The 14839-nt window shown below is 43.3% G+C and overlaps 1 protein-coding gene across 2 annotated transcripts in view; it reads left to right on the forward strand.

Moving 5' to 3' along the window:
* Window positions 1-10775, forward strand: part of Foxo1 (forkhead box O1) — a 70246-nt gene extending 59471 nt beyond the window's left edge. Inside the window, exons 2-3 of one of the 2 annotated variants that reach the window (XM_055596793.1) lie at window positions 5660-7011; window positions 7574-10775. In XM_055596793.1, the coding sequence (XP_055452768.1) occupies window positions 5660-6997 (1338 nt within the window). In that variant the 3' untranslated portion in view covers window positions 6998-7011; window positions 7574-10775. The remainder of the gene's footprint in view (window positions 1-5659; window positions 7012-7573) is intronic. The other variant, XM_055596794.1, reaches the window with a different exon arrangement.
* The last annotated feature ends 4064 nt before the right edge of the window (window positions 10776-14839 follow it).

A 14839-nucleotide genomic window follows, 5' to 3' on the forward strand; every position in this document is an offset into this window, starting at 1 on the left:
GCATTCTGATATAGGCTGCTAAAGAAAATATACTAAAAACTCCTGGAATTAAATGTATGATCTTTGTAAGAGGGAGAAAAACACAAGGATTAGAGTTGAGCTATGAGGACATGGAAACAAGCCTGAGGAAGCCTGTTAAACAGGAAGTCTGTGATGAATGACTTAATCAAGTTGGAACCATTCATGATGGCTTAAAAAAATTCCTGTTTATATATTCCTTTACTTCCTATAACAAAGTAGCCAGTTTTATTTCCTTCACTTTGTGTCAAGTGATACCCAAGCCTTTGCACATACTACACAAGCTGTTCCATGTAGTCCTCTGATGGTAGTGGCTGGTGACATGTGAAGAGCCAGCACTCACTGAGACACTGACTCATGCCAGGACCACCACCTTTGATTCTACCTCTTGTGGCATCTCCCAAATGCAGGCGGCTTCCTATGAGTCCCCTTCCCGCTGTCTTTTTGCTGCTATTTTACACGACAGCTGCATCTCCCACATGCTGTGCCCAGTGGAAGACTACAGTAGTTTTCTTTACTCAGGAATGATCTGAGTAGGATAAAGTACTTCAGAGCAAAATGTGAATCCACCACAGTTTGGTAATCTACCATGCCATGTTGGATGGCCTAGAAGGGTCATGTCTGAGAGTGTACATAGGTGACTTGCTGTGTGTTAGAGCTTTTAGGACCATGAGTCTAACCCTCTGGGATCAGCAGAGAAGTGCTAAGACCTTATTTGTAGACGGATCGTGGTTTAAGAGGTATTCAGGTGAAGGTAGGGCTCTGGAGAATAAAATCATCCATGGGCAGGCATGAAATAACTGTCCACAGCAAGTCTTCTGTTACATCATGTTTTTAAGTCAAAATCTGTGCATACTATTGGCAACTTCTCTAATCGCACACCTACAGGCTGTTGAGTAAGTGCCACATAATTTCTCATTTACCAGCACAGTGGACTATTTTGAGTCATTTTATTAGTAGTTCAAATGGAAACTCTATTGAATAGTGATTTTTGCTACTTTAATCTTTAGTTTGTTTTGAGTTGGGAAAGTGTAGGAAGAGACAGTGTAAGAAGGGAAGCAGGAGGAGGGGATCGATACTCTGGGTATCTGGAACAGTCGTTCACAGCGAGAAAGTCCACAAGTTAACACTTTATAAACATCTAGTTTGTCAACACTTTTGAAGGAATTTCCAGACTTTGTACAACCAGGAACTTTCTAGTCATATGTGTGGTCTAGACATGAGGTTCTTTGTGTTGGTTATCTGCACCTCCATGCAGTCAGGTGGCAGCTTGGGAGATGAAGGTCTCTGGGGCCCGTTTGGTGTTTTGTGAGTCCCCGTAGCCTCTTTATGCAGGCTTTCCCTGGGACAGTGCACACCTGAAACTCAGCTGCTGTACATTCTGTCATAAAGAAGAGCCACTGGGAAGTGATTCATGTTGTGTACATGTATTAGCCATTAAGGCAGAACATGGGTTTTGTAAAGTAGTAAATGGAATTATTTCTACTCCCCCAAGGTATATTCATATAAATTTAGTGAGTTGTTTTGATTCTTGATACAAGTGGATACAAAGAGGTAATTTTTGTCAATTTGCAGCAGTGTTGTAAAGTCACCAGTCACAAAGCCTTGCTTTGAGTTCCCCATTGTTAAAGTGGAGCCAATAACATCTGACTCTATGTAGTCCTTCCTGTAGGGTTGTTACAGAGTAGAATATGAGATTTAGCTACAGTAGTCAACTATAAAGTAAGAGCCATGTGTAAGATACACAGGCCAGGATTTCATGAGCCAGATGCATTCAGCGTAAATGCATTATTTATTCTTGGTTGAAAAGAAAGACCAGGATACTTAGAGTAGAAAAATAGAAAGAAATAAGAAATGTAAAAAGACCCTGACTAGCAGGTAATGGCCTTCACATAGTCTGAAAAACAAGCTCAAGTGTGGCTCCAGTTAGACACCAAGATACTGGGAGCCAGGGAGTTGGAAATTGGGGTAAAGAGAGATACCTAGGAAGCACCAGATCCTCCAGGAGTGACAGCAGCTGAAACTAGTACTCAAAGGCAGAGTAGTTTTCTCAGCACAGACTAGGGTGGTGAGAGCTTTTCTAGGTTTAACTGACTCACCTCTGATCTTTATTGGAGATTCAGCATTCCTAGAAGTCTGCTGTGACGGGTGAGTGGGCTCTCAATGTTTTGTTTTTAAGTGGCATACCCTTTTTGACAGGGTTTCAAGTTGTTCATGCAGTCAGATGTATTGTGTGCATTCTGTAAGCACATTGTTGGACATAGGTTTTTTGTGAGGTTTATAACTTCAAAATAAGTACAAGAGTTAAAAGTTTTTTTCTGTACTTCAGTGACTGCCTGCTGGGTGCTTTAGACTGCAGGATAAGAGGGTTTGGTTGGAGTAACAGGGAACAAAATGACCCTGCCTCTGTCTCCAGGGACCCCTTCTCCTACTGCCTAGCTTTTCCACCATAGGACAGTAGATCTCAGTCAGAACAGTCCCAGAGGGGATGCCTAACTACAGTCACTGGAGCAACTCTGCTCTGGCCGGCAAATACTGTGGAAAACTGACTGAGGGACTTGAATTCGGTCCTGAGACAATGTGTGTGTTGAGAAACCACCATAACCTTCCTCGAAACCAGTTGCTATTTCCAGTAAATAACGTGAATCCTTGTAGTAGTGCAAACCGTGGTGTCTGGCCGTGCTGTTGGGAGACAATGGCGAAGCACAGTATCTCGGAGCTCACAGTTGCAGGCAGCTCTTGGCAGAGAATGTGGACATAGCACCTCCCAACCCTGCTGCTCCTTCTTTAGTGTCCCACTGGCTGCATGAAAAACAGGGATTTATGTAACAAGCCCTGCACAGCAAACTTTTTCCTGTGGGGGGGGGGGTCGGGTAGATTGTTGGCAAAGTAAGCATACAGCTCTGTTACTCAGAGTGACCTGAAATGTCCTCAGAAAAATATGTAGTGTGATATTTTGATAAGTAAAGGATTGCTGTGGCAAAAGAAAGAAAGAAAGAAAGAAAGAAAGAAAGAAAGAAAGAAAAAGAAGCCCATGAAGTTAGTAGCTACTAACCCTGAAGTTAGTGAACTGTTTATAAACTTATTCAAAGATTTCATTATTCTGCCTTTTTCAGCCCTGTTGAAAATGCCCCTCCCCCATCTGTACTTGCTGTGTTGAGCGTAAGAACTGCACCCCTTCCCCTGTTTCAGACAGCCAGGAAACTGATCTCTGGGAAGATCTCCTCCCCCAGACTCCCTTCATTATTAAATAAATGTGACAGGACAGGAGTCAAGCTTCCTCTCTTCTAGAGCTTTTATCAGAGCTTATCTCTATGTCTATTGTGTTCAAAGAACAAAATTGTCATGATGGAATATTGTGCAAATGCCCAGACTTCCAGCATGTACATGTCATTGCAGAATGCAGTTACAGGGCTGCCTGTTCTCCAGCCCATCCCAGACAGGCTTCAGCTTTTAAGGAGGAATTGGGAATTTTGGTCACTGATGTTGGTAGACATGGCAACCAAAGCTGTAGCTCTGAGTCATGGGGGTAGCAGGGAAATGGGGACAGCAGATTTTGAAAATACGGGATTGAGATACAACACAAAAGAAGTGTGTGTAACCTCTTTGGGAAATATTTGGAGTTCAAGGCCTGCCCCAGCCTAACATGCCTAGAGTTGAGATAGATGTAGTAAGTAAGAGAGACTTAGCAGTGCCGCATACCCACATACCTGCCTGGCGTCCAACCAGAAAGCGCCTGTTGGGCCATGTCTGACCCACCCTCACCATGCATCCTTGCAAAGGACTTGACACATAGCTGTTGTGTTGCAATCCTCGGGCAGAAGGTAGCACACAATGCATTTTTAAATGTGGGTTTCTACGTTCTCTTGGGTCTCTCAGACTTTTGTTTCTTTTTAGAAAGTGAGATTACTATTACACTCACTTTGTTTTCCATCCCTTGTTGAGAAAAGACATGAATGCTCTCAGGGTCATATGGAAGTCTGACCCTGTGTTAGTCTGCTCTGGTACAGTGGTTGGCACTTTGAGCACCTTCATTCCTTGTCAACAACATGAGGATGTGGGCATTGTGGCTGCCTCCTTGGGTGACCACAAATCTAGCTACAGTCTGTTTGTGGTCCAAGAGGGGCCACCGAGTATTTGGGCAGCTAAGCCTTGCACTCAGTTGGCAGAGAAGGCCAAAAAGTGGAGGAGCCATGTGCATAGCTCTGCTCTGAGGATTATGAGCTAGCCGGAATACTGTTCCTAGACTTGCATTAGGTCCCTGCAGAGCTCCTGGATGAATAGGTAGCAACTGTGCTGAGCCGGAAAGTCTAAGACAAGGTGCCTTCTTGGCTGAGTGTTTTTCACGTTCCCAGATTTGTACCCCAGGCTCCCCCAAAATAGCACTGGGGTTTCCTTGTTTTAAGGAATAAGGGACTGGCCCATACAGTTGCAGTTTGCACACAGTGAAGGAGCATAAGAGCATAACTTAGTTCTCTCTCCTTTACAGTGTCCTGAGGTTAGTGGGTCTGAGTTCTTGAATTTAAATGTTGCATTTTATGGCAAGTTAACTTTCTTAAAGAAAAACCAGGTTTTTCTATTTGTTTGTTTCTTTTTTTTTTTTTTTTTTTTTGGTTTGGTTTGCCGGTTTGTTTGTTTTTGGTTTTGGCCTGTTACAAATTGAATTTAGGTTGTAACTATGGGGGTTCCATTTGTTGATTTGTTGTCTGTTTTAGCTCAAATTGGCCTCAGACTAACAATCCTGCCTTTTCTTCCCACTTGTTGAGATTACAAATCAATAATGCTGCATAATGCTTGGGGTTTGGGAGATGGGGAGCTCGGGTTGTTCCTGAGTAGGGGATTGATGCTGCTTCATCTCCCTTTTCTGTGATCCTGTGGGCCAGTGACATAGAATGTCTCATTTTGTGGAAATAGTGATTATTTCACCTGAAAAAAAATTGGAAAGGGCTTTGTTTTTGAGACAGGGTCAAAACTATACAAGAGATATAGCTGTATGAAAAAATATGTATGTATGCATGTGTAAAAGAATACTTATAGGAGCTGAGGAGATGGCGCTGCAGTTAAGAGCACTGGCTGCTCTTGCAGAGGACCCAGGTTCAAATCCCAGCACCCACGTGGCAGCTCACATCTGTAAATCCAGTTCCAGAGGATTTGATGCTATCCTCTGACATCCTCGACCAATAGGCATGCACATGGCACACATACGTTAAAAAAAAGCAGACAAAATATTTATGTGCATAAAAATAAATAAATCTAAAAAAAAAAACCTGAAAAAAATACTTAAGCAGTTGTGGTTATTTAGTTAGAGAGAAGTAGGTGACTTTTTTTTTTTAATGCTATTTTTCCTACACCAATTTGAGATCTTTTATAGTGAGTTTATTGTACTGTTTGGAGCCAGCGGGATAGCTTTTGCTGTACAAGTTTGATCCTCAGAACCCATATAAAAGTGCAAGAGACTGATTCCATCAAGTTGTCTTCTGACTTCCACATCTGTGCTGTGGCATAAGTACTGTGTTGTATTTGCTCTCCACACAAAGAACTGTCAGGCTGTATTGGAAACTGTATCTCTATGGTCCATGCTGAACAGTAAGCTTTCCAAGCAGGAAGTACCATGCTTCTAACATACTGTTTTGCTTTACAGAACTCAATCCGCCATAATCTGTCCCTGCATAGCAAGTTTATTCGAGTACAGAATGAAGGAACTGGAAAAAGTTCTTGGTGGATGCTCAATCCAGAGGGAGGCAAGAGTGGGAAATCCCCTCGGAGAAGAGCTGCATCCATGGACAACAACAGTAAATTTGCTAAGAGCCGAGGACGAGCTGCCAAGAAAAAAGCATCTCTCCAGTCTGGGCAAGAGGGTCCTGGGGACAGCCCTGGGTCTCAGTTTTCAAAGTGGCCTGCAAGCCCTGGGTCCCACAGCAACGATGACTTTGATAACTGGAGTACCTTTCGTCCTCGAACCAGCTCAAATGCTAGTACCATCAGTGGGAGACTTTCTCCCATCATGACAGAACAGGATGACCTGGGGGATGGGGATGTGCACTCTCTGGTATATCCTCCTTCTGCTACCAAGATGGCTTCCACCCTGCCCAGTCTGTCTGAAATCAGCAATCCGGAAAACATGGAAAACCTTTTGGATAATCTCAATCTTCTCTCATCCCCAACATCTTTAACTGTATCAACCCAGTCCTCGCCTGGAAGCATGATGCAACAGACACCCTGTTACTCGTTTGCACCTCCAAACACCAGTCTGAATTCACCCAGCCCAAACTATTCAAAGTACACATATGGCCAATCCAGCATGAGCCCTTTGCCCCAGATGCCTATGCAGACACTTCAGGATGGCAAATCGAGTTATGGAGGATTGAACCAGTATAACTGTGCCCCAGGACTCTTGAAAGAGTTGCTGACTTCTGACTCTCCCCCCCACAATGACATTATGTCACCAGTTGATCCTGGAGTGGCCCAAACCAACAGTCGGGTCCTGGGCCAGAATGTAATGATGGGCCCTAATTCAGTCATGCCAGCCTATGGCAGCCAGGCATCTCATAACAAAATGATGAACCCCAGTTCCCATGCCCACCCTGGACATGCACAACAAACGTCTTCAGTCAATGGACGGGCCCTGCCCCATGTGGTGAACACCATGCCTCACACATCTGCCATGACCCGCTTGACCCCAGTGAAGACTCCTTTACAAGTGCCTCTGCCCCACCCCATGCAGATGAGTGCCCTGGGCAGCTACTCCTCTGTGAGCAGCTGCAATGGCTATGGTAGGATGGGTGTCCTCCACCAGGAGAAGCTCCCGAGTGACTTAGACGGCATGCTCATTGAGCGCCTGGACTGTGACATGGAATCCATCATCCGGAATGACCTAATGGATGGAGATACCTTGGATTTTAACTTTGATAATGTGTTGCCCAACCAAAGCTTTCCACACAGTGTCAAGACTACGACACATAGCTGGGTGTCAGGCTAGGAGTTAGTGAGCAGGTAAGTTCCTTCACTCCTGTATCACAAGGCCTTTTGAAAAAGAGAGGCAGTGCCATGTATCTTGATGGTTAGACATTTAAAAACTTGATTAAAGACAGGCTCTTACATAGCCAGCATCCCACACGTGGCTGATGTGCTTGGACCTCTCCCGGGACAACTCACTGGCAGAGCTGCGCCCGGGGTCATGTTAGGCCTAGTTCTAAGGTCACCTAACTGTTGCAGAAAAACACCTGTCACTGCTCACTCTCCACCCCAGTTTATCAGTTTGCCTTTTGAGGTTAAAACAGAGTGCAGATTCCTTAACAGCTTTTAAGACTTTCTGTTCACTGTAAGGTATGTCCTTTCTACCTGCTCTTGAATAAATGAACACATTTGATACAAATCAGATGTCAAAGGTCCCTCCCCCCCCCATCTCCACATTTTATTTCAATAAAGAATTTTCCCCACAGAATGATTTTGGAGCTGTTTGAGAAAGTTGTAGCTTACCCTGCCCCCAAGTTGGTTAAGTACAATTGAATTGACTTGAACTGCATTTTCATTGTGTGTGTTTTTCCCCCTTTAGGCTACATTTAAAAGTACTTCAGACTGTCTGACAACAGGAACTGAGAAGCAGTCCAAAGATGCCCTTCACCCCTCCTTTTAGTTTTCTTGATTAAAAAAAAAAAATCCTTCCTTTTCTCCTTTCGTCAGACTTGGCAGCAGAAGCACTTTCCTGCACAGGATGTTTGCCCAGCGCTCACAGGTTCTGTGCTCCTGTAGATAAGGACCGCTGTGCCATTGGGAGTCATTGCAATGAAGTGCCAAACTCACCGCACCATCTAACTGCAGAAAAGACTTTCAGATCCTGGTGTGCTTTCAAGTTTTGTATATATACAGTAGATACAGAATTGTACTTGTGTGTGTGTTTTTAATATCTACTTGGTCCAAGGAAAGTTTATACTCTTTTGTAATACTGTGATGGTCTCATGTCTTGATAAACTTTACTTTGTACTACCTGTGTTCTGCTAAAGTGATGAATCATGAGCTAAGATCTCCATTCTGCACTCCTGCTGAATGACTTTGAATCTTCTCATCTTGCCACAGGATTTGTATGAAAACCAAGTAGCCTGTGATCAATCTGCTGAAATAATGGACTCATCAAACTTTGGGGCAGAGTAAGATTAAGTGCCAGCTTTGTACAGGTCTTTTCTATTATTTTTGTTGTTGTTTATTTTGTTATTTGCAGATTTGTACAAACACCTTAAAATGGTTCTAATTTCTGGATAAATGACTTTTGATGTTAATGTTAGGACTCGATCATTTTTGGAATAGATACTGAACTGTAATGTTTTCTTAAAACTAGAGTCTACTTTGTTACATTGTCTGCTTGTAAATTTGTGGAATCTGAGGTATTTGGGGGCAGCATTCATAATGGTCATTTTGTATTTCTAACTGGATTAGTACTAATTTTATACGTGCTTACCTGGTTTGTACACTTTGGGATGCTACCTGATGATGTTTCTGACTAATCTTAAATCATTGTAATTAAATTAGTACTTGCATACTCAACATTTCTGGCCGTTAGGCAGGAAACTGATGTATAGTTACAGACACTTTGTGTTTTGTATGTAGATTTAATATGTTTTTATGTGTGTATTTTAAAGAAATTTCACCTGCTTCTATTACCCTGTGATTTGTGTGTCGTGCATAGCATCAAGTCTTCATATAGATTTCCCCGTGTTGAGTTCTTACAGCTCCTCTGGGGAGACCCCTCCAGACAGATGCCCTGTGTCACATTGCCACAGTTTCTATGGGGAGGCCCAGCCAAATGATGCCCAATGCCATGTTGTCACAGTTCCCATAGCTCAGGAAAGGAGAACTTCATCTAAAATGTTTGTCTAACTGGGGTTTTCCTTATATTTTGAGCTCTTATTTTGTCCAGGATGAAGATGGTTTTATGGCTGTGTCCTGAAGAATCTTGTCACTTTCCAGTCTCATCATCTGTCTCTTTGGCTCTGAACAGTGTAAATCTAAGGAGGAAGTTTACAGATAGGACTTAAGTGATTTATGGAGTGCTTTGTATGTACAGATAGTGGCTACCACATAGAACCAAATAGAACTAGTTCAAAATTGGGACAGTAAACTTGAAAAACAACCAAGTATAAGTGTACATTTGTTTTGAAATCCTTAGCTTGAAATTTGAGAGTTTTTTTAGTCCTGAGCAGCCTAACCTGTATCCCAAACATTGTTTTTATACTTTCTTGTTACCTGAAACGGACAGACCGGGATAATTGGTTTTGCCTCCCATTCCGTCCATCCGCATTTCTGACTCCTGTTGAGTGTCTGGAGCCACCACAGTTGGAAGAATAGGAGTACAACAGCGTCATCTTTGGTTTGCCCTCTTGAGAAGGCCTGGTTTTCATGTACAAGCCCAAATTGCACTTGCTGGTTTTAGTAAGTTTCTCATCTCTCCCGTTGTAGTGTGTGTGTGTGTGTGTACACGTACGTACGTACGTACGCACGCACGCGCGTGTTAACAAGAATAAAACGTACCTGATTTTCACAGTTGGCCAGCTTTGTCACAAGCTTCCTACTGTGACTTTCCCTATTTCAAACATGTATGGAGCCACTGCCCCCATGATCATCCCTTGTTTGGGCACTCCAAAACAGGCCTTAGTTTACAACTAAGTTCCTCCAAGCAGAGCCTCCTACAAATGGAGTAAAACTTACTGCTGTCAAAGAACTGTGCTCTCTCTTCTTTCATAAACCATTTCTTCACCATTGCAGAAAAGCCCCCTAATCATTCAACACAGAGGCAGCTACAGCTATAATTGGTGGTAGGTAGACTTGCAGAACATCACTGAGGGACCTGAGGTGTGTCTTCCTTCTGTAAATCTCAACAGCAACCCCCATTTTTCTTAGCGTTAAGATCATAACGTGAATCATGGCTAGTTGCCTGGGGCACAGTGAAGTCCAGGAAACGCTTCTTGTCTGTTTTGAAAGTAAACATCTTATGGCCCCCGGGAGTTCTTTTTTGTGAAAATGTTCAGTTTCTGGAGTATCTGGTATATTATTGTACATGATTGCTTTGTGAGAAGACTTCACCTATGCAGCCTTGTTTGATTTATTTCTTCTGGTTTGTACTGTTATTAAAAGTGCATTGTATTATAGAGCTATTCGGATATTTTAAATATAAAGATGTATTTGTTTCCATAATATAGATGTATGGAATATATTTAGGTGATATATGACTTGGGAAGTTCTGCTTGGACAAACTGACTGAATCTAAGTTAATTAGCAAATACCACATCCTGGTGAGCAGTAAATCCTGGAACATAACAATAAGAGGATAAAGACACTTAAAATGCAAAAGTTTTCCCAAAGGCATACAATTTGAACTTGTTCAACCACTGAATATGACGCTCCTTCCTCTCTGCCCCTCCCCCCAACTTCGAAGTTCTTAGTTTCAGCTCTTAAAAGTTACTGATTTTAAGTGAAATGTTTCTCTGTGGTTTCAACTGGGGAGTGATCATTCAGCATAATGTGCATTGTGGTTTATGCAAACAAAACAGCCTGGCATTGTGGCCAGTGATAGCCTTGTAAGTCCCATCAGGATGGAGACACGCCCTCCCACATACTCTACCACCTGAGTTGAGTAACAGTGCAAATTTCATGCTCCTGTTCCAATACTGAGAAGTGCCTGATGATGATGTTGTACTTACAGATACAAGAACAACCTTTACTATAATTGTATAAAGCCATAAATGTACATAAATTACCTTTAAGTGGCTTGGTGTGTTTCTTTCCTTAGTGTTCAAACTCTTGAGCAAGTAAGCTTTTGTTCCGGTATCAAGCAATTGAGATAGACCCTGTCAGTCAACCCCACTGTTGATGGTGTACTGAGCTCTGGCATTTCCTTTGGAGGAAAGAAGGCTCAAACCATGGGCCCTAATGTGAAGAAGTGCAATCTGAAATTAGTCTAGAACAGTGGTTCTCAGCCTGTGGGTCAGGACCACTTGGGTGGGTCAAATGACCCATTCACAGAGGTTGCATACTAGATATCCTGACTATCAGATAACTTACAGTTACAAAGTAGCAACAAAAATTATGGTAGGGGCTCGCCACACAGGAGGAACTCTGTTAAAGGGTCTCCACATTAGGAAGGTTGAGAACCACTGGTCTAGAGTCCGGCATGGTGACCTATGCCTTTAGCCCCAGCACTTGGGAGTTGGAGACAGATTCCCTCAGAGTTAGAGGCCAGCCTGGCCTACACGACATGTTCCACGATAACCAAGAGTACATAGATCTTAACTCAAAAAACAGCCTATAGTTTTTGTTTCTTGGAATATCTGGAATCTGACTTCGGCCAGATTGTAAGCATATGAAACCCTGCTTAATAACAGACTAGAGATAACTTGGGGTTGGGGAAGAATGGAGTCCTGGTTAGAGTAAACACTAGGTTATGTGCAGACATGATGGCCCCCTACTAGACAAGCAAATGGATCAGTTAATGTAACAAAGAAATGGGGAATTCTTTTATGTTTAGACAACAAAATGTCAGTCAGTTTGGGGTGTCCTCTCATCTCTTACAGCAGAACCTTTTAAGATGTGGTAGCTAAAAGCTCACTACATAAAACCCAATACCAAACAACAACTAACTAAACCCTGAGGCTCATGCACACATGAGTTTTGAAAGCTTTTGATATGGTCCAAATGTAGAACTTGATCTGTAAATACTAGCAGAACTCAAATCTGCTGGCTCCTTGTAACATTGAGACCAGCCATCAAGGGGACATTTCTTGATAATAAGAAGACAGATTTTCAACAGCATTTGGGTCCTGCTGTGGGCTAGAGATGATGGTACAGTCTGTCTATACAGGTGTACCTAGGGTTGCTTCTGAACTTGGGCACGGCTACCCTACAGACTTTGTCTTGGCTACTGTTTCTCCGTAGCTGAAATGACCTGTCACTGATGGAACTAGTTCATCGTACAGGAGTTGATAGGTTGGATTAGGTCAGAAAGCTGACCCAACATCTGTATTAAGCACAAATAAGCGCATAGTGTCCCATACACATTAAACCTTCCATCATTTAACAGTGCCCAGGACAGGCCTATTGGCCTATAAAGGATAGGGGGCTTTGGTGATAATGTGTATGCATGGGCTTAAGGAGGCTTTCAAGTTCGAGAACTGGGAAATGGGTGAAGAAGGAAAGGGAGAAGATAGCACATGAGGAAACCAGGCATTAAAGAGAGCCACCAAGACAGGAGCAGTAGGACCAAGGATCCTTTGACTGCAGTGGGGCATGTCTAGGAGTTTGGAGACCTGGATCTTACTGTGACTACACAGTCCTAGAACCTTCTGGCCTGGATGCTGAGATTACAAATGTGTGCCCTCATGCCTGGTGGGCTTTCAGTTTCAGTCAGCTGAGAGGATCTGTGCTGGCACCTGAGGAAGTTCATGCTGAGAAGTTAAGGCTGCCCTCAAATATTCCTACCAAAGACAATTTCAGGCTGTTAACATGTTTACAGTGTTCACATGCCCCAGAAATGAAAGTCTTGAGTGTACTGGAAACCACCAACTGAAGGAATAGATTTGCAGAATCCAGGATGAAAGCTGGCGGCTTTGCAACAGGCTTGTCTGCAATTTGAGAGTCTTGTTATATAGCACAAGCTAGCTTAGAAGCAGTGATTGTCCTGCGTGTCGGGGTTGCAGGTATGCCCTCCTGTACCAGCACTTACAAAAGAGTATAAAATTATTCAAAAATTTGGTTGCTGAAGTAAAATGACAAGATTTTGGCTCACCAGTTTCAGAAAATTCTTTGCTTATCCTGGCAAGCGAAGTATGATGAGTAAGACTTAGGGGAAGAGTGGTTGCTGCTGCTGGCTTTCCCTTCTTTCCCTTTTATATATTCTGGACCCCTACTCATGAGAAGGTACTGTGTATTCAGAGCAGTCCTCTTCCTGTTACTCCTCTGTGATTTCTCTTGCAGACATAGCCAGAAAGGTCTGCTTCACCCATCTTAGTCGATTGTAAATGTGCAAGCATTCTTGTGTACAGAAGGACAGAGGACAGAACTCTACCCGGGGCCTTGTACGTCTCAGGCAAGAAGAGCTCTACACTGAATTCTACTCACAGCCAATCCTAAGTGATCTGAACTGCACCCAAACACAGATGGAAATTAACCATCCCTGTGTAAAGAGATGCTGTGTTGGGCTCTTAGAGTTCCTGGTGCTTCTCTGTTCGTGTTAATTTACTGAAATGTCTGCATAAATGAGTTGACCTTAGTTGAGCCAGCTGTTCAGAGTGTGCTTTTTTATTTTTATTTTTTAAATGATCATCTTAAACCAGAGTTTTCTGAGTGATGGATTGAGACAGAGGTCTATTTGCACTTCAGTCCTTGGCTTCAGATATACCAGAGATGCCCATTACTCTGGAAACACTGGAGCATCTGCATTAAAAAACAACAATAACAAAATACTTGGGTGGTGATTTCCTTCAGCTAGGTTACCTGCCTCAGGTTTGATGTCAGGATTAAAGAATGAGGTAATGTCTTCCAGAGACTTCCTGTGTCAGGGAGAAAAGACTACATGCCAGTTGTTTTTTTTTTTTTTTTTTATCTTAGGTCATGGTAGACTTCCAGAGATTTATTTCTTTAGGGGGCCCCTGGGATGGTCTGCATCTCGCCACGTTATAGGTTGGAAAGTTGGCCGGTTTGTTGGTTCATGTCCAGTGTTTTCTGTGTTCTCATTTGCTGCCTCCCATCTTAAGCAAGAGGTTGTGCGATTTGCCAGGCCCATACTCTAGGACAGTTTAATAATCTTCTGTTGTCTTGAGGACTGCAGAAGTACCGGCTAGGAGTTATAAATCTGTCACATCCCAATTATGAAGTGCTGGTATTTGTTTTCCAAAAGGCTACTCGCCATGGGCCAGTCCTGTGACCCTTCGAATGCCGTCTTCCTTAGCCTTGCCTAGACTAATGTTGGCTCTGGATCTCCATCCCTGTGCTCCCTCTTTCAATATGGTAGAGAGCAGGAAAAGAGAGAAACTCAAGTTAGGGTCACTGTGGGCTATTGGAATCTACGCACCTTCCCAAGAACTGACGGCTAAACTTGAGAGTTTTGCTTGCTGACTAAATACTCAAATTATCGACAATTCAGTTATATGCACATACTATCAAATCATCTGTAATGTTGGCTGAGTTTGGGGCCAGCCTGGTCTACAGTGTGTCCCTGACAACAAAAAACAAACTCATTTTTGCAAAACTCAGTTGGCTTGGTGGACTCTTATGCTGAAGAGGATTGGTTACTTTTCAGTTACCTCATTTCTTCTGTGTTAGTGTTGTGTAAGGAACACAGGAGTGTGGGCATGCCTACAGAGCAGGTGGTGGGGCCTTTCCCTGCACATCACTGACTGGGTGTGAAGGTACTGGGAAACCAGGGGTTTGGTGGCACAGGTTTGGGAGAATGGAAGAGAGGGCACGGAACTGAAGGGAGGTTGTAGATGGTTGGGGCATCAGTGTGATGCACAGCTCCACTGCACGTGTACTGGATGGAGGGTGCTGAAGCTTCAAGATTGGTTGCCATTGTCCTACTAGAGCTCAGAACCAACCAAAGAGGTGGAGAGTGCCCCTTCTCTGTACCTTTAGTTGCGGGAGAGATCTGTGTTAAGTAGCAGATGAATGGCTGGCTAGAAAAGGTACTCCGTGTGGTTAATACAGGCATCAAACATGACTTTCCTGTGAAGGTGGGAGGGGCAGTCTTTGGGGTTAGAATACGCAAAAGGATGCCAGTTCTGTTGTTGGTTGTCTGTAAGTAGGATTAACATCACGGCTTGCTGGAGGTACTGTG

Source organism: Psammomys obesus, unplaced genomic scaffold, assembly GCF_907164565.1.
Source record: "Psammomys obesus unplaced genomic scaffold, mPsaObe1.curated_primary_1811, whole genome shotgun sequence".
NCBI lineage: Eukaryota > Metazoa > Chordata > Mammalia > Rodentia > Muridae > Psammomys > Psammomys obesus.